A 24,482-nucleotide genomic window follows, 5' to 3' on the forward strand; every position below is an offset into this window, starting at 1 on the left:
TGCGTTGATGGGATGAAAGTTCCTTTTGGGGATCATTGTAAGTATCTAGGTGTTAATATAAGGAAAGATCTTCACTGGGGTAATCACATAAATGGGATTGTAAATAAAGGGTACCGATCTCTGCACATGGTTATGAGGGTGTTTAGGGGTTGTAGTAAGGATGTAAAGGAGAGTGCATATAAGTCTCTGGTAAGACCCTAACTAGAGTATGGTTCCAGTGTATGGGACCCTCACCAGGATTACCTGATTCAAGAACTGGAAAAAATCCAAAGAAAAGCAGCTCGATTTCTTCTGGGTGATTTCCGACAAAAGAGTAGCGTTACAAAAATGTTGCAAAGTTTGGGCTGGGAAGAATTGGGAGAAAGAAGACGAGCTGCTCGACTAAGTGGTATGTGGAAATTCTAAGTTCCCATGGAGGGAATTAGATTCTTTTCCACCAATAGAGCATATCAATAGAGCAATAGAGCAAACGCCGGAAAAGCCATCCATCTAATTTTTGATCTGATTTTTGATATGCTCTATTGGTGGAAAAGAATCTAATTCCCTCCATGGGAACTTAGAATTTCCATTTGGAATTGCTAGGCGGGCATTAATTCCATTGTGGAGTTTTATCTCCCGTATGCAGTTGTCAGACTGTGCTTCATAAATAAGCTTCTGATAAGTTCACCTGCATACACCCCAGCGTCAGTGGGTAGGGTCTGACACATCCCACTCTGAAGAGTCCAGTGTCAGACCTAAGACGAAGCGCTGGTTAGTAGAGCAAACGCCGGAAAAGCCATCCATCTAATTTTTGATCTGATTTTGATATGCTCTATTGGTGGAAAAGAATCTAATTCCCTCCATGGGAACTTAGAATTTCCATTTGGAATTGCTAGGCGGGCATTAATTCCATTGTGGAGTTTTATCTCCCGTATGCAGTTGTCAGACTGTGCTTCATAAATAAGCTTCTGATAAGTTCACCTGCATACACCCCAGCGTCAGTGGGTAGGGTCTGACACATCCCACTCTGAAGAGTCTAGTGTCAGACCTAAGACGAAGCGCTGGTTAGTAGAGCAAACGCCGGAAAAGCCATCCATCTAATTTTTGATCTGATTTTTAAGTGGTATGTTCCGAGCTGTCAGCGGAGAGATGGCGTGGAATGACATTAGTAGACGAATAAGTTTGAATGGCGTTTTTAAAAGTAGGAAAGATCACAATATGAAGATAAAGTTGGAATTCAAGAGGACAAACTGGGGCAAATATTCATTTATAGGAAGGGGAGTTAGGGATTGGAATAACTTACCAAGGGAGATGTTCAATAAATTTCCAATTTCTTTGAAATCATTTCTGAAAAGGCTACGAAAGCAACAGATAGGGAATCTGACACCTGGGCGACTGCCCTAAATGCAGATCAGTATTGATTGATTGATAGGCTATGCTAACAATAATGTGATTGTGACTTTACAAAATCTGTGGAGAAATTTGCATCATTCAGCATTTTATAAACTGTCCAGCTCCAGAATATTCAACTTCCATGGTTAAACCGTACACAACAAACATTAATACAGTATTTAATTTTTGTAGCCGGCACTGCGGTATAGGGGTAGCGTGCCTGCCTCTTACCCGGAGGCCCCGGGTTCAATTCCCGGCCAGGTCAGGGATTTTTCCCTGCATCCGAGGGCTGGTTCGAGGTCCACTCAGTCTACGTGATTACAACTGAGGAACTATCTGGTGGTGAGATGGCAGTCCCGGTCTAGAAAGCCAAGAATAACGGCCGAGAGGATTCGTCATGCTGACTACACAACACCTCATAATCTGCAGGCCTTCGGGCTGAGCAGCGGTCGCTTGGTACGCCATGGCCCTTTGGGGCTGTTGCGCCATGCTTTTTTGTTTTTTTTGTTTTTTGTAGAATAGCTTACATTAGGATTATGATGATCTAAAACACAGTAACTTTCTGTTATTAATGCTGTGTTATATAACACTGTGACAATATATGTTACTTTTTATGAATCCTACATGACAGATATAGCCTATCAACAGAAAACATCATACCTGAAAGATACAGTAAGTAGGTACTTCAGAGGCAGAACAATATTCCTGAAAAAATGTAAGTGAAGCCTTGTCTTCTTATCTGGAGATTTTTATAGTTTCTCAAACATAGATCTGATAATGTCTAGTGTTTTTCAAATCCAGATTTGGTGATAATAATCAGTTGGCAATCCTAACACTTAAGTCCTATTAGAAGAACAAATTTCTGACCAAATGACATGATACCAGCAGAAACTAATGAGCAAGAAAACTTGTACAGTAACTTGTATTTGATTTGTACCTATTGTATTAGTACACGAGTACTTCAAATGGATCACATTCAAACTTGCCATGCCATCTCCTCTACTGTCAATTGAGGTTATGTAATTTTAATGCTTTTCAGTTTGTTTAACCTGTATTTCGTTTAACCCATGGTTGAACCTATAAAAGAAACACCATTTGTGGGAAATTTACAGGTATGTTATAGTGTGGTAGGTGTTATAATTAGTGATCGACAAACAGAAAAGAATTAAAGTTAAATTAACCGAGTTAACACTGGAAATTACAGCTTCATTTTTAACAAACAGATTATGACAGATTGACCAGTAACAGCTTCTTTAACGAGCCAGAAAATGAAGAGTCGAATGTCTTTTATATGGGCATCTTCTAAAAATATAAACAAATCATGCCGGGATGGGATCCCTAAGAACAGTACTTAAACCAGTAGTGTCAAATCAAAGATTTTTTTTTTACATCACTAACTCACCGGAATTATTGTTCTTTTTGTTCCCTACATTACGCTGCAACTGCTGCAACCTACGCCTGCGCTTCCGACGTTGTTGTTGTTGTTTCTTCCGCTTATATGCAGCGTATATAATAATAAAAGCTGCAGAAGCACACAGCAATAGTTCTTCATGATGTCCATACATTTCACCGAATACAATACCTATATTACGAAAACGACACGCACTACCAAACGAGCCAATACAGTGACAGAACCGAAATCCTCTATATAAACATACATTGACAATTCAAATCATTCAAATCAACAATCGCTAACTGCCACCAACAATAGGCAGAAACTGCAATCGCCTGCTAGCCAAGTTACGGCAGGCCCAAGCAATTTGTCAGAGCCCTCAGTGTGGTCACTGGCTCGAGGCTTGTCCCGTTGAGATACGTCAAAACTAAACCTGCTTCGACCGTGCCCACTGAGTGAGCACCTAACAGCGCGCCGGTCCTCTTATTGAGTTTGACCGTTCCAGTGTTTTATCATAAACACCCAAGTCTCCCCAGCCCATACCAGCCGTCAGGACCACCTTGGTGGATTGAGTAGCCAAGACACTGACATTCCCATCTCAAACCATGTCCAGGAAACCCCCAACCACCCCCAATTTCGACCAACCTCTCCAAATTCGCACCAATAACCGAGACACCTGGTACGATCCTTTTATTTTTCCAATGCCTTACGACCAGTACCCATCCAAACACACCCGGTTCCACCACCGCCAACGCACATACCTAGCCATCCAGCCAGTCATTAAGCACGTCCAGCTCTTAGAGGAGCTCTCTAATGGATGCATAACTGTTTTCCCTATGGATATTGAGGGCAGCTATAGCGCCATTCTCGAACACCTAAAAACTAGGGACATCCGTTACAGAGTATGTATTGGGTACGCGCCAGACGCCGAAGTAGCTACCCAAACTGAGCTGGACGCAACACACACACCACTAACATTCACAAAAACCACACAAACTCACTTAAACCAAGAGCACCAGACAGTACAAACAGACGACCCTCCAATCATCTTGGACTCACCCCTCTCCCCCCCGCCAGAATCCGAACCCGGGACTGAGACCCCATTAATCTCACAACCGGGCACGGAAACACTCCCCCCCCCACCAGCATCCGAACCCGGGACTGAGACCCCATTAGTCTCACAACCGGGTACGGTAACACACTCCAGATACACTCAGACTGGGAGCAGGCGTAAAAAACCTGCCCCTAAGTCAGCGCCGCTCACATCCAACACCTACACTTCAGAGACACGAACACGCACCCCCCCTCACACAACACTCATTACACAGTGTTTCAATTGTCTTCGGTTGAACCACTCTGCAGCCTCGTGCTCAGAGGCTCAGCGGTGTAATCGGTGTGGCGGTCCCCATCGTCACACTGAGTGCACTGTACCACGCAGCCAGCCAAGGTGCGCGAACTGCCAAGGCAGTCACGCCGCCTCATTTCCTGGCTGCCCGTTCTTGAAGAAGGCAATTCGAGACCATTACAGACGCGCAAGGCACTTACAGGCTCACCACTACTCACCACAGACACCACTCAGCCATAATACACTTCACCATTCGAACCCAGGACCTTCTACCAACGCCCATACGACCCAGCCCTGCCAAGCTTCCCATGCCCTGATCAGTCTTCTTACCAAGCTAATATCAACTCCGGATCAGCCTCTACTTCCCATGCCTGCCAAGCAACTGATCCTCAACTAAATTAAATCCCGCCCTGCATACCGCCCCCGCCCAGTAACAAGCAAAGACCTCACTCCTCACTTCCTTAAAGCACTGGAACTCACGGAATCCGAGGCGGGAGCACTACTTAAATGCTGCTAATTAACAATGCTGTACTTTCCAACTTAACACCTATAGATGCTGTAAAATTATTACTTAACATCCGCAGATACTTGCACTTTAAAGTAAAAGTGCAAGTTGCGAACTGTTGACACGATGAAGCGTTACAGACTTCCAAACGTAACATATGCTAGGCAAACCCTGCTCCAACAGGGTGAGCCACATCGTCCACAAAAACAGCTGTGCTAGCCATGGTTACTGAATGTAAATTCTCCTAGGTACCAACACACATACATACTACTTACACAAATAGTTAAGCAACATCGGGAATGGCCACCCAGTGGATGGGTGACCACAACAAGTACACTCACACATACATTCAACAAAACACATACATTAACAACACCATTTACTGAAAATAACACACAACAAATAAATCAAACATACGAACTTTCACAAAACTGCAACATAACATTAAAGGCCGACAGAGGAGTCTCGAAGAGACACCGGCATCGGCTCAACACTAACACCTATCTCTAGATAGGTGTACCATACCGAACCCTGGGGAAAAACACACTGCCCGTATTGCTCGCCTACTCATTCCCTTTGCTGCACCAGCTGATTTGGTGATGTCAAAGTATTGTAACGGCGACAGCGCGTGGAGCGGCATCAACACAACGAACTATTTATTATCTATTATCTATTCACGGCCGTGTATCATCATTGATTAAAACACTATCACACTTCGAGTTCGAAACCCAACGAAATACAGATTTTAAGACTTTTGCGTCATTCTTGTAACACAATATAGGACAGGAAGGAAGTGGATGTTGATCTGAAAGAACCAGTGACAAGAATAAAACAATGTATTATTAAATTAAAACATTCGATCGTCATGTTATAAAAATGAAATGGCGTATGGCTTTTAGTGCCGGGAGTGTCCGAGGACAAGTTCGTCTCGCCAGATGCAGGTCTTTTTTGATTTGACACCCGTAGGCGACCTGCGCGTTGTGATGAGGATGAAATGATGATGAAGACGACACAGACACCCAGCCCCAGTACCAGCAAAATTAACCAATTATGGTTAAAATTCCCGACCCTGCCGGGAATCGAACCCGGGACCCCTGTGAACAAAGGCCAGCAAACTAACCATTTAGCCATGGATATGACTTGGTGGGTTGGGATGTAGTACCATATCGGAAGTACTTCTTTGATTATTGGTTTCATGAAGGAGCTATACGAAATGAATGGAGAGCTGCTACAGTAGCCCCTGTGTATAAAGGAAAAGGCTAAAAGGTGATAGACATAACGCTCAAAATTACAGGCCAGTCATTATGACATGCATTGCATGTAAGCTTTGGGAAAGTATACTTTCTCATTATATTAGACATGTTTGTGAAATTAACTGGTTCGACAGAAGGCAGTTCGGGTTTTGGAAAGGTTATTCCACTGAAGCTCAACTTGTAGGATTCCAGCAAGATATAGCAGATATCCTGGATTCAGGAGATCAAATGGACTGTATTGCAATTGACCTATCTAAGGCATTTGATAGGGTAGATCATGGGAGACTACAAAAATGAGTGCAATTGGACTAGACAAAAGAGTGACTGAATGGGTGACTATATTTCTAGAAAACAGAACTCAGGGAATTAGAGCAGGCGAATCTTTATCTGATCCTGTCATAATTAAGAGGGGAATTCCTCAAGGCAGTATTATTGGATCTTTATGTTTTCTTATATATGTATGAAAATGAAAACCTACAACCTGTTTTCCAGTCACTGACCGGGTCAGGGATGTAATGAATGAAGCAGATATAGGCTGTTAGTATGATGGGGTCGCCACTCCCAAAGTGATTTATTAATGAATGATAGATGTTATGAAATGAGAATGCAGAGAGTTGCTGGAATTAAAGATGACAGGGAAAACCAGAGTACCCGGAGAAAAACCTGTCCCGCCTCCGCTTTCTTTAGCACAAATCTCACATGGAGTGACCGGGATTTGAACCACGGTATCCAGCGGTGAGAAGCCACTGACAATCCGTCTCAGATGTCGCCGGTCATCGAAGGTGGCTGGACGGTAGGTCATTCATCTGTTGTGGATGGTGACACCCGCATTCAACGATTCACGATACACCCTAGACACAGTTGATCATGTGAAGCCGAATTCCCGCACCACTTCTGAAATCGCACTTCCCATCCGTCGGGCACCGACCACCATACCCCGCTCGAACGGTGTCAGCTCACGACGACATTCCATGTTACACCTGTCACATGCACAGCCACTGCTCACAAGGTGTCCTATACAACTGCCGCTGGCACAGGGGGCGTGTGGTGCGCAGACAACACACCTACGCATCAGTGCTCCACTATCCCATGACATTAGCTCAGTCAGTGTATATTTTGTCTTTAGTGTACTCTCAAAGAGTTCATAAAGGACATGAGTTCTTCCAATTTTTAAATGATTATACAGCAACAATGAGCATTGAGACGTTATGGCTGGCATGTGATATCTTCAAGATATGTCATTCAAATTTTAACATTGAAGATAACATTCTTTTGCAAGAAGTGATGGACAATTTTATGTAAATAATGTGTATATTTTATATTTAGCGTATTCACAAACAGTTCTTAATGGACATGGGTTCTTCTGTTTTTAAATTATTAAGCAGCAACAATGAATATTATTATCTACTACGAGACATTATAGCTGAAGAAGTCTCAAATGAAACGAAACATGTTCCAAAGTATGTTTAATATATTTTTATATTAAATAGTTTTCACTTGTAAAGTTTATTGATTGGGTGGACCATTAAACCTAACACTAGTTGTTAATTTAAGTGGTGTGTTCTGAGCTGTCCGTGAAGGGATGACGTGGAATTACATCAGTAGACGAATAAGTTTGAGTGGTGTCTTTAAAAATAGGAAAGATCACAACATGATTATAACGCTGGAATTCAAGAGGACAAATTGGGGCAAATATTCCTTTTTAGGAAGGGGAGTTAGGGATTAGAATAACTTACCAAGGGAGATGTTCAATAAATTTTCAATTTCTTTGCAATCACTTAAGAAAAAGCTAGGAAAACAACAGATAGGGAATCTGCCACCTGGGTGACTGCCCTAAATGCAGATCAGTAGTGATTGATAGTCTGACATCATCTCCAAAAAAAATTGCAGTTGAAATATCTTTTTCAGTTTGATATTTTTTACTGGCAATATTTTTCTCTGTTGAATCATTCGTTCTATTCACGTGTGCCTTAATAAGGACTTTGAAATACTTATCAGTCAGAATTTTTATACAGCTGTTACATACATACCTACACCAAATACAGTACTTGCCTACACCTAGCATGAGGAAGCTTGCTACATGCCCAGTCCATGGCAAAATGGTCTGCATTTCCTTGTACTACAGTTGTTCTTGGGCAAATATTCATTTATAGGATAAGGAGTAAGGGAGTGGTATAAATTATAAAGGAAATGTTACCTTAATTAAGGTACAGCCTGGTGTGAAAATGGAAAACCATAGGAAACCATATTCAGGGCTGCCGACAGTGGGGCTCGAACCCACTATCTCCTGGATGCAAGCTCACAGCTGCATGCCCCTAACCGCACAGCAAACTCACCCAGTAAGGAATTCCAAGTTGTTTTAGACAATCACAAATTTCATCAAGCTTTATCATATGCCTTGAGTCACTGCATAAAGGTCTCCTGTACTCTTAATAATGTTGTTTGCTTTACGTCCCACAAACTACTTTTATGGTTTTTGGAGATGCCGAGGTGCCAGAATTTAGTCCCGCAGGAGTTCTTTGATGTGCCAGCAAATCTACCAACACGAGGTTGATGAATTTGAGCATCTTCAAATACCACCGGACTGAGCCAGTATCGAACTTGCCAAATTGGGGTCAGAAGGCCAGTGCCTCAAGCGTCTGAGCCACTCGGTCCTGTACTCTTTGTGGCTACTGAAAGTGAAAGAATTAAAAATATCAGACAATGTATCACACATTTCTAGAAACTCTGCAGTGTTTGCAGCCCTTGACTGCAAAGAATTGAATGATACATGAACTAGAATTCCAGAAGCTACAGAATGGTTGAGGACCCTTATGGCTAAACACACCCTCATATTTGAAAATGGAGGAAGTGTGATACATTTCTTTGTTAACTTCGGGGCCAACCTTGGAATCAGTTTTAAGCCCTTGTTGTAAAATTCTCTTTTGTGAGGCCAACTATATACTTTACCACTAGAAACAAAGTCATAACTTTTCAGATTGTTTCTCAACAACTTGATTTAAGTGAGGTGGATCATGAAAAAAATGCATTTCCTCATCATTTACCTCAATGAATGGCTTCTCTGCAGTCACATCTAAAAGTTTCCTCGCATTCATATTATTACTCCCTTGATCACACACAACTGCCTTAGGAACTAACTCTATTGCATAAAGTTGAATGACAATATTAGTATTATTATTGCAGAACTTTAGAAATATGCTGAAAACAGAGCGATCGTTGAACTGACAAGAATCCTATACAGTATCCGGAAAGAAGAGAAACTGCCAGATGGATGGACATCAGCGTTAATACACCCTCTTCACAAGAAAGGAGATAAGGCAGACATCAACAATTACAGGGGAATATCGCTACTACCAGAGACATATAAGATCTTTTCAAAGGCACTGCTACCGAGCTCGATAGCTGCAGTCGCTTAAGTGCGGCCAGAATCCAGTATTCGGGAGATAGTAGGTTCGAACCCCACTGTCGGCAGCCCTGAAAATGGTTTTCCGTGGTTTCCTTTTTTCACACCAGGCAAATGCTGGGGCTGTACCTTAATTAAGGCCACGGCCGCTTCCTTCCCAATCCTAGCCCTTCCCTGTCCCATCGTCGCCATAAGACCTATCTGTGTCGGTGTGACGTAAAGCAATTAGCAAAGGCACTGCTAGATAGAGCAGATAAACAATTGGAACTGCAAATTGGTGAGTATCAAGGAGGTTTTAGAAAGGGAAGGTCATGTGCGGAACAGATCCTGAACCTGAAGTTGATCACAGCATACCAGAAACAGAGGAACAAGGAATTCGTGCTCACATTTGTGGACTTCAAGAAGGCCTAAGATTTGGTAGATAGGGAAACACTGATCCGTATCCTAGAAGAAATGGGTCTAGATAGGAAGACCAGAGAGCTCATTAAACATACTGTGACTGACACAACATCCAAGGTCACGTTCAGGGGGATACTATCAGAATCCTTTAGGATTAAAACAGGGGTCAGACAGGGAGATGGGCTTTCTCCCCTTCTATTCAACTGTGTTCTTGACAAGGTCATTAGAGAGTGGTGCAAGAAAATGCAAGGAATAGGTGGTATACGAATGGGATATAAGAATAGAGGGACTGTAGTCGACTGCCTAGACTTTGCGAATGACAATGTGATTCTGTCAGAGTCAATAGAGGAGGCATGGAACCAGATTGCTCAGTTCCAGGAACAAGCAAGTAAGGCAGGCTTATGGATCTCCTTCGAGAAGACACAGTACATGACCAACATCGAAACAGCACCCAGAGGAATGGCAGTGGAGGGAGGAAGAATTCGGAAAGTAGAGAAATTTAAATATCTGGGAGAGTGGATGGATAACAACCTGTCAGAGAAAGAGGCACTGATACCGAGAATCAACAAAATGAACTTGGCACTGAAGCTAAGTATGAACACCTGTAACATGAAGAATATCTCAATCAATGCAAAACTCAGACATTACTAGACAATGATCGGTCCAGAAGCCTTATATGCAGCTGAATGTTTGAACCTTATAAAGGTAGGATTGGTCAAGAAGTTAGAACTGGTGGAGCGAAACATTCAAAGGAAGATACTGGGAACCCAAAGAACAGAGGATGGATCATACAGAATGAAAGCAAACCAAGAACTGTAACCGCAAGATAGAAAAGATCTCAGACACTATCCAGAAGAGGAGAGCCATGCTCTTTGGACACATCTACAGAATGGACCCGGGAGGACTGACCAACCAGACAGTAAGGTTTATTGAGACCAGGAAAACTGTAGTACGCTGGCATCAGGAAGTGAAGAAGGACCTGACAGAAACGGGAATACAAGAATCGGAAATAAGCAACAGGGAAACTTACAAGTCGAAAATAAATTACACAAAGAGTTTTCAAGAAAAACAGTACATGACCAACATCGAAACAGCACCCAGAGAGATGACAGTGGAGGGAGGAAGGATTCAGAAAGTAGAGAAATTTAAATATCTGGGAGAGTGGATGGACAACCTGTCAGAGAAAGAGGCACCGATACCGAGAATCAACAAAATGAACTTGGTGGAAGGGGGAAGAAGGTCGCAGAGTGAAAGAAGGAAGGATTACTGGGCGCAGATCAAAGCCCAGAAGCAGCTGAAATCGAATTAACGTGGTCCACAGTTGGCCAAAATGAAAGAAAGAAGAATTAGTATTATCTATATATATAAAATAAGAGTTTTGTCTGTACATTGCTCAGAATTTGAAAAGAATGGTATTTCTGTATCGATCATGTCCATAGTAACAAGAAAATGTACTCTTTACTTTTCCGTAATTTCTGTCTGTCTGTATGTATGTATGTACACGCATCACGAAAACACGGCTGAAGAGATTTAATGAAAATCGGTATGTAAAGTCGGGGCATGAGCCGCTACAATCTAGGCTATAAATAATTTTATTCACGCTGAGTAAAATGGTACTTTAGGGGAAGGCCTTAAATTTAATTATCGAATATTTATATTATTAGCGGTCCTATCAATAAATACTATATAACTAAAGTTATATAGAATTAAATTTCCATTCAAGTATGTCTTATACAGTTTTACTGTACCGTCTCTGATAACACAGATATTAATGAATTTGTAGTTTTGTTGCTAAGTCCATATCAACGCCGCGCCACGAGAAAATGGGTAAACAGAATTTAATGAAAACCGCTATATAGAGTCGGGGAATAAGAAACTACAGTTTAGGCTGTAAATAATTTTATTCGCCCGAGATGAAATGGTAGTTTAGGGGAGGCGCCTAAAATTTAATTTTTAAATACCGGTACCGGTACCTATGTTATTGGTGCTATTGAAAAGTACTACATAACAAAAGTTATAGACAATACAATTTCCTATCATTTATGTTTCATTCAGTTTTACTGTACCAACTATGATAAGAGTGGTATTTCAGAAGGCCTACAATATCGAAAGCGCATAACACTGATCAACAATAACTTTACATTGACCATTGTTTGTTACTGATCAACAATAACTTTACATTGACCATTGTTTGTTGTGATGTTCTTCGTTTCTTATGGTGCCGCTCAAATGCGATAGATGGGATTACTACTGCGTACCGAGTATAACAGCCCGACTGAACATTAGCGGGAAATAGCTGGGGAGTTTGAAAACTTTCTTCTTTAGCATGCCATTCCTCTGGTTCATGTAACCTCCGTGGCTCAGACGGCAGCGTGTCGGCCTCTCGCTGCTGATTACCGTGGTTCAAATCCCGGTCACTCCATGTGAGATTTGTGCTGGACAAAGCGGAGGCGAGACAGGTTTTTCTCCGGGTACTCTGGTTTTCCCTATCATCTTTCATTCCAGCAACACTCTCCATTCTCATTTCATAGCATCTATCAGTCAATAATATATCACTGCGAGTGGCGACTCCATCGTACTAACAGCCTATATATACGTTTCATTCATAACATCCCTGACCAGGTCAATGACTGGAAAACAGGTTGTAGGTTTTCATTTTCATTTTCCTCTGGTTCATACATTTTCTGATACTGCAGGTACATAACACACTGGTTCATCATAGTATTCCAGCTATTCGATCCCTACTCTGACGCGCTGTTTTGAATGAGCTGTAAGCACACTTACGGCAGAGGCTCACTTAGTAGTAGTAGTAGTAGTAGTAGTAGTAGTAGTAGTAGTAGTAGTAGTAGTATGACCTGGTCTAGAATTAAAATTTAAGCCTATTTCAAATTATAGCACCATAATTCACTATATAACTCAAATGTCAACCCTGAAAAGAGCCGTTTCTTAAGAAAAGCTTCCTCTTCACTTTTATTAAATTCTACATTCATTTAATTCCAAATTAGCAGTGAAGAGGGGGCTTCTCCTCTGGCTTGGAGGGAAAAATTGCCTCCAAGTCAGATAGGTTTTTCTGTTGCCATTGTCGTGAATTGAGATTTTCTGACTCATCGGGTACTCCTCGGAAACAGATTAGTAAAAGGGCATAGTTTTTGCCCTGGGACTCTTCACTATTTGCCTTCCCCCCGTCCTGCACCGCCGAAAAAAGACGAAAAGTGTTCATGGATCAGAGCTGTCTGCGACTTGGTCATTCCAGCTCTGGAATTCCAGCATAGTACTGTTCGTTAAAAGTGAGTGGTCTTTCATTGGATGGAGTATTTCATATGAAAGCATTGCTTTTAATCACGCCATTCCTACTGACGTCATTGCAATGACCTATGTTCATTTCAGTTGGAAAAACCACTAAGACAGTCTTTCTGAGGATGTAAAATGGCTGGTGGAGAGTGAGTGTCTGCCATTATAATGAAAACTCCCCAACCTGGTGGCGACTGATGGTAGGCAAGCGGTCATATCATTACAATGAAAATTCCCTAACACAGTCTTCATATGAGAAAAGACGTTTGGTTAATTCCCCGTCGTGTTTCTATGCAATTTAATACAATCTTACTCACAACGTGTACACTACCTAGCCTAGAATTCTGTATACAATGTAGAATTCCGTAGCGAAGCACGGGTACATAAGCTAGTATTTCATAGAGTTATTAGCTAATAATATTAGTAATTAGTTTATGAGTCAAAATTATTACTAGATATTCCTAATAATATTAGTAAGTTGTTTCTAATGAAAGTTACTCATATTATTGGGATTATTTCCACGAGTATATTTTGATTTATAATCCATATTATTAGTGAAATCAAAGTGAGTGGCATTTTAATATTTTGGCATAAAATCCTGAGGGTCAGTGAAATGCTCAACTCTGATTCAAATAGTGATGAGCCTGATGAGGAACGAGTGTAGGTATTCACTGTTCAATGTTAGGCCAAAAACAGCCTGTATTCATATGTAACAAATATATGAATACAATGAGAGATTTAGGTTAGATTACAGAACTTTTGAGTATTTGCTTGATAGGACGGAATGAATCATAACCTCAAAACAACAGCTTCACATTGCACTCCACGGATTGGTAGTGATACACAGTATGATTGTGTTTCCTTAGTGTGGACTACAGCTATCCTTTAAAATCTTGGCTTATACCACCAGTAAACCAAAGTGGTGATGGTGGTGATTATTGTTTTGAGAGGAAGTACAACTGGGCAACCATTCTTTGTACTATCTGTGCACTTTTTAGTGATAGATTTACACCCTAGTGCTGAAGTGGTCGACTTCGGTTATCTTCAAGATTCGTATTGGCAACCTTTGAAACACAAACTAAGAATTGCTTATCATCGCTGTGCGACATCTGGCGTACACTTTAAGTACTCGTACTGTCGTTATTTACACAGCAAAGCCAAACTATAGAATTCATGCTAGGAACACGTTTCGCAACGGGAAATGTTATGTAGTATTATATATTGTGTGTGTGACACAGTTGTTTGCTTAAAATAATAAAGGTTTATAAAATTCATATCGATCGATCATATTATCGATTCAATTCAGATTTCATTTCCATTCAGCTGGCAATATTAACGGAACCCTTCTTACTTCTCCAACGAGTACAAAAATCTATCACTAAAAAGTGCGCATACTATACAACACTAATCAGATAGAAAAATGGAAGGGATCCGACACTTCAAAAAATGAAGGTATCGGCCAAAGAAAGAGAAGGGCCACGAAGGGCGTGAAAATGAAAGACTCTTTAGGCCTTGCAACTTAATACCGTCAGGGTCGGAAAAGAACAAGAGAGGTCGGATAGGATGGACGAAAGTGAGGAGCTTGGCACAAGTGGAAGCAATGCCAGGACTCAGCTCAGGGCCCCGTGGTCGCCAACCCACACTCCCAAGTTGAGAGCTGCTGGAGCCACTTTTAGTCGCCTCTTACGACAGGCAGGGGGTACTGTGGGTGTTATTCTACCTCCACCCCCACCCACAGGGGGTAGTAAACCAAGATTTTGCTAGTCCATGTCAACAGAGATATTTAAGAGCACATAAAAGTAAAAAAGAACAAGGAGGGTTACAGTGTGCAAAATAGCAGACGCTTTAACTCAATCACTTTTCGCAAAGAAACTTTCTTCTCTCACATTATTTTCACTTCTTTTCTCCATTCTCATATGTATCAAAGTCACAACGAAAATATCAAATGAGTCTATCGAACATATGGATTAACAGCCGGTTGTAGTCAAACACTACCCTACTGCTAGGACAATTCTAACCTCCATCTGTATCAGATGACTAATGAACTAATATTACGAGTGAAGATATTTTATTAATCATGTGTAAATCTTTATGAAACAGAATTTGGTTAACTAGTAATTATTTTATGAGTTCTAATATTATTAGTTAGTTTTATGAAACAGGGCCCAGCTCTTTGAAGTAGTGTCCTGCCATAGCATTGTTTGTTAGGAAGTAGGCCTACCCAATTATCTGTCTGTAACTGAGGTACAAACCTTGCATGAATATCACAGGCTGGTTGCGTTGTTGGCAGATAGGAGCTGTGATTGGCTGTACAGGAGTATCTACACCAAAATCTTCATAACCCTCCCATCGTTCCATTGAAATAACCGTCCCCTCCCTTTTCATTTTCTTATCTTTAGTTTCCAGCAAACTTAGAACCATTTTATTTACTCCAGGCTCCACCTGAGCATTTTGAAACCAGCTTTTTAATGACCTGGTACTGGGCAAAGAAAAATGTTTTTGCAGGAACTTGTATGACTCTGGGGAAATATAATGCAAAGCTAAGGCAAAACTTTTGTCAGTACTTGAATATCTTCGTCCCTGGGCTTTACAGTTCCCTTGATTTAGTTGAAAATGTATGAAGTTCTGAGCAACACTCTTATCAACAACAGTTTTCTCACAGTTATGCTTTGACTGTTTTTTCTGCACCACACATAATTGCCTCCTCAAACTTTTATAGAGTGATTTGTACTTGGATAACAACTTCTGAGAAGTCCTATATTTCAACATTAAGTCTGAACAGCATTTATTCAGTTTTTCTTCTGCAGGCATTTTATTATCTTCCTGGACTGCACTTCCTGTTGGTAACTCATTTGAAATTTCTGGAGTAGATTCATGTTCCCGTTCCCTTTTCTTCACGCTACACCTCAAGTTTACCTGTTGGACATTGTGACATTTGAGTGATGGTACTGCACCTGGCCAGATTCTGTAAGAAACAGAAAGATTTAATCATAAGACATTCACTAGTGAAAAGGGTTTAATGTGTTGATGGAAAAATGCAATGTCAGTATTTCAATCAAGTTCATAAGTGACACCAGGAGAAACGAGTATTTATACATACCCTTGACTTAAGAGATTTTTATTTCTGAAATCCTTTTCTGTGAAGTGGTCCGAGCACACTACATAGCCTTTATTTAAATATTCCGGTCCTTTGGTCCTCAAAATTTCATCTAAATCTGCCCTTCTGCTCTTCACAACCCACTGAGTACACCTGAAAATCGATTAAATGCATAGCTTTAATCACAACGATGTTTTAAAGAAAGTACTTTCACATAAATAGAAAAAAAAAAAATACAGGCACGTAAACATTAACAAGTATACTCACAGCACTTTGTTTTTAGGAAATCTGTAAAATGACTTGCGATCACTTTGTATTTTGTAGTTAAAACACCCGTACACAGCACAAATAACTCCTCTTCCTGCCATTTCCGAAACAGTAGTACATAACACGCACAAAACTATCTAAATTAAAAATGTGACACTTGTTACATACACAGTAAATTACTTGCTTGCTTGCTTGCTTGCTGATGCTTATTGGGCTGTGTCTACGACATTTCACCCAGCCAATACTCGCTTACGCATGTAAACACACTAGTCTAAATGAAAACACTTCAATTCAATAATTGATGCCTGAACTTGCAAGTAGAAAAACACAAAACACGAAACTTCACTATATCACATAACTACCCCATTTTGCTAGTATAGACTGTTGTCATACGGGAAACTTCCAATCTTGCAATCACACTGCTTTTAAAGCGTCACTCACACGAAGAATCCAAAATAGCACTCATAAGTAATACACTAATGATATGAGGAATCACTCAAATGGAACCTGAGAAAGCATGAATAATTCTCACTGGATATTATAGACAAAATTATAACACGATCTTGGCTTCATCTAGAAACAAATTTAGCACTCTAATAATCTCTTCTGTAGGATTACAGAGCAAACAAGAAACACTGGTAGGAAAAACCTGCTTAAGTCGCTGGAGGTTAGCCATAAGTTTTTTACGTTGGTTAGCATACAAAGAACATTCAAAGAGGATGTGATTAGAATCTCCATTACGGATATCTGTACCACACAGACAGTTGGTATCTTGCGTTAAATGGAACCGTGATCGATATTGTGGTGTGAGGGCATGATTAAACCGTAACCGAATGATGTTAATAATATGTCGTCTAGTATAAGATCCTCGTATAAACCAAGGTTTAACTAAAAGGCTTGGTTGTAAATGATAATAAAATTTACCTTTGACTTGTGCAGTTTGTCGGAAGAAATTCTGCCAGTCTGAACGTCCCTCCTGTCGAAAAATAACTACATAATCAGAAGCAGGAACCATATTGTTAGTATTCGGAACAGGAAGACGAGAAGCTTGTTTTGCAAAACAGTCTGCTTTTTCATTACCGGCGATACCCACGTGACCTGGTACCCATACTAAAGTTATGGAAATACCGACATTGTCAAGCATATAAAGGATACTCTTGACATTGTAAATATACCAATTATAGGATAACTCATCAGAAACCAAAGATTGTAATGCACTCAGCGAATCCGTATAGATTGTAGCTCGCGTATATCCCTTTCGCTGAACAAAAAGTAAGGCTTGCTGTATGGCAAATAGCTCCGCCGTAAAAATCGAACATTCACTAGGCAAACCATATTGTTCACTAAAATTTAGCGAAGGTATATAATAAGCGGAACCGACTCCATTAATGTTCTTTGCCCCATCTGTAAAAATGTTTATGCTTCGTGGAATATGAGAAAATTTCACTCGTTTAACTGGACATATCTCGATCCCCTGCAGACAAGGAAATGTAGTAGCGCCATTACGCATAGGCCAAATGATTTGAGGCTTAAAATGAGAAACCGGATAGGGTAAAGTATAGGGTAGTAAAGTAGCACTGTGTATTAAGGTACACTGCTTCGACTTTAATGTATTAAATGCATGAAACAATGCAGGCAATCTGCTTAAACCCTGGCGCCTAACTGAATAATACTCCGAGAGTAACTGTAACTTCGGAATTAGAGGATGACTTGTGAATGAAAACTTTTTAAGTAAATATTTCGTTGCAAGTATTTTTCTACGTACTTGTAAGGGAGCTTCGCAGGCTTCAACGAGGAGGGCATTGGTAGGTGTGGATTTTAAAGCTCCAATACAGGATCGTATTGCTTGATATTGACAAGTGTTAAGAATATGTAAGTTAGTAGAAGATGCTACGTCGAAAATATGTGATCCGTAATCCAATATCGTCCGAATAGTAGTTTTGTACAGAGATAGCACCACAACGGGATCTGCCCCCCATTGCCTACGGGTTACGGCCTGTATAACCTGAATATACCGTTCACTCTTCGAACGCAAATATAAAAAATGATGTTTCCATGTAAGTTTTTGATCGATAAATAACCCAAGATATTTATGGTGGCTGACCACTGGTATTTCATACTGATCAAAGGCAAGTGGCGATCTGTCATAGGTTCTGCGATGTGTAAATATCATTGCTCGACATTTCGCTATGGAAAGATTTAACCCATGGGCCTCTAACCATGTTCTAGCTTCATAAAGCGCGAGACTAATATGTTGTCTACAGAGCTGTAAATCTTCGTGTGTACAATAAATCAAAAAATCATCAGCATACGCCTGTATGCGAGCATGACGTAAAATGACCGTTTCAAAATCTTTCATAAAAAGAGCGAAAAGAATACCACTCAGAATATCGCCCTGAGGCAACCCATTACTTACCTGCCGGGGCTGGAGTGTACAAGGCGTCGATTTAAATCGTAGTGTTCTGTAAGTCAGAAGTTGTCGGAGAATGCTAATAAATCCCTCAGGAATCTTAAGGGTTGCAAGTTTTTCCCATAAGATGTGCAAAGGTACGGAATCATAAGCCCGTTGAATATCAAGAAAAACCGCTATGGTACTATGTTTTCTATGACGAGCTAAAAGTAAATCGATAACAAAACTATTAAATGCATCAGATGTACTGCGTCCCTTAAAAAAGGCATATTGATATCGAGGCGTCAAGTTATAGTATTCTAATACCCATAGGATTCTTCGAAGTAAGATCTTTAGAAACACTTTACGGATGCACGAACCGAGGACTATACCGCGATAATTACTTACCTCTGTGGGTAACTGCTTGTTTTTAAGAATGGGGATTAGGAAAAATTCATTCCAACTAACAGGTGTACTGTGATTGCGAAAAATATCATTATACCTATTTAGTAATACCTTCTTTGCGCGAATAGGTAGTAATTGGAGCATTTGATAGGAAACATTATCTGGACCTGGGGAAGAATTTGAGCATGAGCGGAGTACTGCTTCTAATTCCTGATAGTCGCAGGGTTGTATCAATACGGAAAAACGTGTGTCTAGTGGGTCTTGGTAAGGAACATACTGTGGCACTACAAAATCTGGCGTTTCTCTTACAAGAAAATCTGATAATACTTGACCTGGGATGGTCTTGGCAGGGGAGTGCTGCGTCACTCTTGTGATTGCCCTGATGGCATTCCACAAGTCTGCAATCGGAACCTGGCGTGTGAAGGACGATATAAACTCCCTCCAAGCGTCACGCCGTTTTTGATGGAAAAGTCGGCGGGTTTGTGCCATGTGTCGTTTGAGCCGGAAGTAATGCTCAGGTGTTGCGTGCTGCCTATATTGTCGAAACAGTACTTTACGAGTTTGGATCATCAAATGGCATTCTTCATCCCACCACTTAACATGCACAGGTTTTCTAGAAGATAAAGGAGGTGAAGCGCTGATGGGGTGATGAAGGTTAATATAAGCTGTTAAAATCTGCATTAAAGTTTGATATGAAAAAGTATTTACCGGTATTTTTTGTAACGCGTCCTCAATGTAGGCGGTATATATTTGTGGTTTAAAACTCCTTAAAGATCGAATCATGTTATGTGAAACAGTGTGGGGGGGTGGAGAAAAAGGTCTGCCTACTCCATAAGTAATAACAATAGGGAAATGATCACTGGAATAAGTATCACTCAAAGTATGCCATGTAGCGATAGACACCATATTTCGCTTACACAATGTTAAATCTACTGCGCTAGGAGGGGCAGAAGGCGCAGTCAAACGCGTAGGAGAGCCATCATTCAAAATAGCGAAAGCATGGTTATTTACTTCATTAAGGAACTGTGTACCTTGAAGGGTATCCAAATGTCCTCCCCACAGGGTGTGATGAAGATTAAAGTCCCCAAAGATAAAAACATATGGTTCGGTAGTAAATTGTTGAAAGAATTGGTTCCATTGTCTCTCAGTAATGGAAAATTCAGGAGGACAGTAGATATTCACAAGTAAAAAATGCATATAATATAATCCTATAACATATGTATGGGGTATGGCCTGAATGTTCAAATGGATGCTATATGTCACGGATGAGTGGACCAAAAAGGCAACCCCCCGTAACCGGGTCCATCATTACGTAAAACTGTGTAATTTGGATACTTGATGCGAGTCTCTAGATGAAACCAAGTTTCTTGTATAGCTACGAAGTGAGGTACTGTTTCCTGTATTAATTTATATAGCTCATGACGCTTGTTCATGAGACTTCTAGCATTCCATTGAGTGATTCTGATCATAGAATTGAATAAAATTACAAATCCTGTCCCTTAACTGGAATACATTATGCGCTAACGCGGGGTGATCACCCAATAATTGTACTAATTGCTGAATAGATTGATAAAGACCACTTTGAAGATGTTCTCTTTGCCTATGAAATGACGAAAGTGGCTGCGCCATGGATGCGCTACTCGTGGCAACAGGTTCGTCAAAAGGTGCCTCCATCCGACGGTTTGCGCCGCCGAAAACAGGTGTAAGTCTTGAAGCCGCCATCTCCATGCGGGGAAGCTCGCGAACCAAATTTTGGTAACCTTCCTTATCATATCCTGGGGCTGGTGCTGGTCTCGGGGATTTTAAAATTACTTGAGTGAATTTCCTCTTACGGGGATTCGACTGTGTAGGAGTCTGCCCCTCCCCATTTAAAGGGGGAAAATTTTGAGAAGTGTCCACTAGATTATATTCCCTAGGTTGGACTTTTTGAACAGCGTCCTTGAAAGATAAATTCTGGTGGCTCATTATCTTTTTAATGTGGACCTGCTGTTGATGCGTTGGACAATCCACATTGCCAGTTGAATGGGAACCGCGACAATGCACACATTGAAAGAAAGTTTCAGTACAGTTCGCCGTAGTATGGTGCAATGCACATTTCCCACACCTGGGACTTGTTGCTCTGCAATGCTTATCAACGTGCCCGTACCGCTGGCATTTTTTGCAGATGATGGGAGCAAAAACATATGGCTCCACCTCTAAATGCACTTGATATAAAGACACGTACTGTGGAAGTTTCTGTGCACGAAAAACCACTTTGATAGATCCAGTAGGTACATACTGTGTGCCTTCTTCGTTAACAACTCGACGGTTCAAACGTTTTACAGATTTTATTGTAGCAGGAGACTTCAAGTGCTTTAATATGGCATCCTCAGTCAAGGTCTTCTCTACTCCCCTGATGACTCCTACCCGCAATACATTAGAGCTAGGTATGTATGCCCGTAAATGCAGCTCAACTAATATAGGGTGTTTCAAAAATGAATTTGCCTGTACAGCATAGACAAATTCTATTTGTACCCTATTGCGTCCCTTGCGGGCCACTGATTTTATGCCTGGAATATTGTTCTCATAGAAAGTCCTACCTAGGGTCATAGGATGCATGTTACCGACATTGCCTGATGATGTGGACTCCACAAAAATAATGAAAGGTCCATAATGAGTACTAGGATAAAGTTCCTGCGACTCAGTCTTCGAATTCGAAGTAGTAGTCTCTTTATTCACTACCTCATTGGGTGTATTAGGTGTACTCACTGTACTACTATTCTCACTTAGACTATCATCCTCATCCTGTTCCATTTGAACTGTCTCTTCCCGAGCAACTTTGAGGGTTGAAGGATCAGGAGACTCCTCACCACCACTTTGCTCCCCCATAACTTACGTATTACACTCGCAAAAGCACTACTCTATACCGTCCACGCTACCTCCTCACAGCAACTGTCAACGCAACTGCACACGAGCACTGCTAAGAGGGAACTCCACAGTAAATTAACTTGCCAGCTGATCGCATTAGAAGAACAAGAAAGTTTGGTTGTCTGCGCGAACCGCTAGATGGCACGCAGGAGCGCTGTCGCCTACAGTGTACAGTGTGGCCAAGTCCAATACAGCCGCCATGTTTTAGCCAAGTACTCAATCAGCTGATAGATGAAGGAGAGTGATATTATTAATGTTTCAGTAAAGAATATCCTAGGTCAATGTTTAAGATGTTATTTATTTTTCTTATGCTGTGTGTATATAGTCCTGTAGGCTGCCCCAAGCGACTTTGACTGAGCTAAAAACCGAAGAAAACCGAACTTTGTCCAGGGAGAAAGACGGCAGAAAAAGTAAAGATGGAGTGAGCTGTTTTGTATATTTGTGTAACGATAATTGTGGTGAAAATTAAATAGCTAAGGTGGAATCAGTGTGTTGTGTACTCCACTATGTAATTTGTGTACTTCACTACATAGGCCCTAACTGGTGACTCCGACGTGATTCAGTGACGGAAGTGCGTAAAAAACATCGCGAAGTCGTAAGAAGTGTAGTGCAGGCGTGAAGAACAATGGATGAAAACAACACAACGGGTACGCCGACAGCAAACGAATCTCATTGAGGACACATGATGGGTTAAGCTAGCAAGGTAAGCATCAAGATCCCTTCTTTATGGATAGAAAACCCGGAAATATGGTTCATTCAAGTGGAAGCTCAGTTCTCTATCTCAAGAATTACCCAAGACGACACTAAATTTAACTACCTTGTGACTCAGCTCGAACATAAATATCTCGAAAATATTTGGGACATTATCAAAAGTTCGGAACTGAATAAATATTCCGCGGCTAAAGAACGCCTTCTAAATATCTTCAAGGAAAGCGAAGATAAACAAATAAAACGGTTGGTCACAGGCCTAGAATTAGGCGATCTGAAACCTAGTCAGCTTTTACGGAAAATGCAGTCCTTAGCCAGCGTGAATGTTTCCGAAAAAGTGCTTCGTACCTTGTGGATTGAGAAATTGCTGGACTCTATCAAACATGTTCTAATCGTATCTGACGAAAACTTGGAAAATATCGCAATTATGGCCGACAAAATAATTGAAACGAATCCCTGCAGTAAACTTTACAGTGTAGAAAATAGTGGTACTAATGCGTCCGTAAATAACGACGCTATCACGCAAGTCTATGCACAGATAGCTGCCCTAGAGCAACAGATAACTTCAGTGCGCACTTTTGGGCCCCGCAGTCGAAGCAAAAGGAAGTACGACCCAAACGGAAAGTACTGTTACTACCACTTCAGATTTGGTAAGAAGTGCTTTCCTAACAAATGTAAGCCTCCGTGCTCGTGAAAAAATTTGGAAAACTCCAAATAGTAGTAGAGTTGGCACCAAGCTCCTCTACTGAAAATAGTAAGGATTGCTGTAAACCCCGTTTATTTGTACGTGACAAAAACACGGGTTTGCACTTCCTAGTGGATAGTGGAGCCGATGTTTCAATAATTCCTGTCACTTCCAGTAACAGAAGCTGTGACCCAGATTTTAAATTATTTGCAGCTAATACCACAGAAATCCCAACTTATTTACTTAGAACACTGAATATTGATTTGGAACTCCGTCGACAATTCCAATGGCCTTCCATAGTAGATAAAATTGGCAAGGGCATATTAGGTGCTGATTTTCTGAAGAAATTAAACTTACTAATTGACCTAAATAAAAAGCAGTTAATTGATGGCGAGACTAAACAATTCTCGAAATGGGGGAAGTAACAGCTATCACAGCTGCTAATGTTGTTAGCACAATGTCAAAAGCCCAAAAATTTGCCGATCTGTTATCCAGTTACCCAGATTTAACGAAACCAAATTTACTACCTACTCAAATCAAACACAACATTCAACACTTCATCCCAACCGAAGGGCAACAAATATATTGCAAGCCCAGGCAGCTGGATCCTCGGAACCTACACATTTCTAAACAGGAATTCCAATTTATGCAAACCAGTGGAATTATTCGACCATCAAAGTCGCAATGGGCTAGTCCTCTCCAACTGGTCCTCAAAAAGTATGGAACTTTTCAACCATGTGGCGATTACAGACGACTGAACGCACAAACTATCCGAGACCGATATCCGATTTCTCGGATTGAAGATTTTCAACATATTTTGAGGGGAAAGTAAGTATTTAGCAAGCTCGACCTCTTCAAGGCATAATTCAAAATCCCTGTAGCAGAGGAAGACAAACCTAAAACCGCTATTATCACTCCGTTTGGTTATGTGAATTTAATGTGATGCCGTTTGGACTCCGTAATGCAACAAGCAGTTTCTAACGTTTCATTAATGAGGTATTTAGAGGCCTAGATTTTATTTTTCCATATCTTGACGACTGCCCAATTGCTTCAGCATCAGTAGA

The 24,482-nt window shown here is 40.9% G+C and overlaps 1 protein-coding gene across 1 annotated transcript in view; it reads right to left on the bottom strand.

Annotated features, from left to right (window-relative positions):
* The window catches only part of LOC136866647 (DNA transposase THAP9), a 101,347-nt gene extending 84,895 nt beyond the window's left edge, over positions 1 to 16,452 (bottom strand). The window contains exons 1-3 of the mRNA XM_067143766.2: positions 16,325 to 16,452; positions 16,061 to 16,210; positions 15,213 to 15,925 (exon numbers count right to left, since the gene is read on the bottom strand). Coding sequence (XP_066999867.2) covers positions 15,213 to 15,925; positions 16,061 to 16,210; positions 16,325 to 16,425 — 964 coding nt within the window. The 5' untranslated portion in view covers positions 16,426 to 16,452. The remainder of the gene's footprint in view (positions 1 to 15,212; positions 15,926 to 16,060; positions 16,211 to 16,324) is intronic.
* Positions 16,453 to 24,482: the final 8,030 nt, after the last annotated feature.

The sequence above is a fragment of the Anabrus simplex genome, chromosome 3, assembly GCF_040414725.1.
Source record: "Anabrus simplex isolate iqAnaSimp1 chromosome 3, ASM4041472v1, whole genome shotgun sequence".
NCBI lineage: Eukaryota > Metazoa > Arthropoda > Insecta > Orthoptera > Tettigoniidae > Anabrus > Anabrus simplex.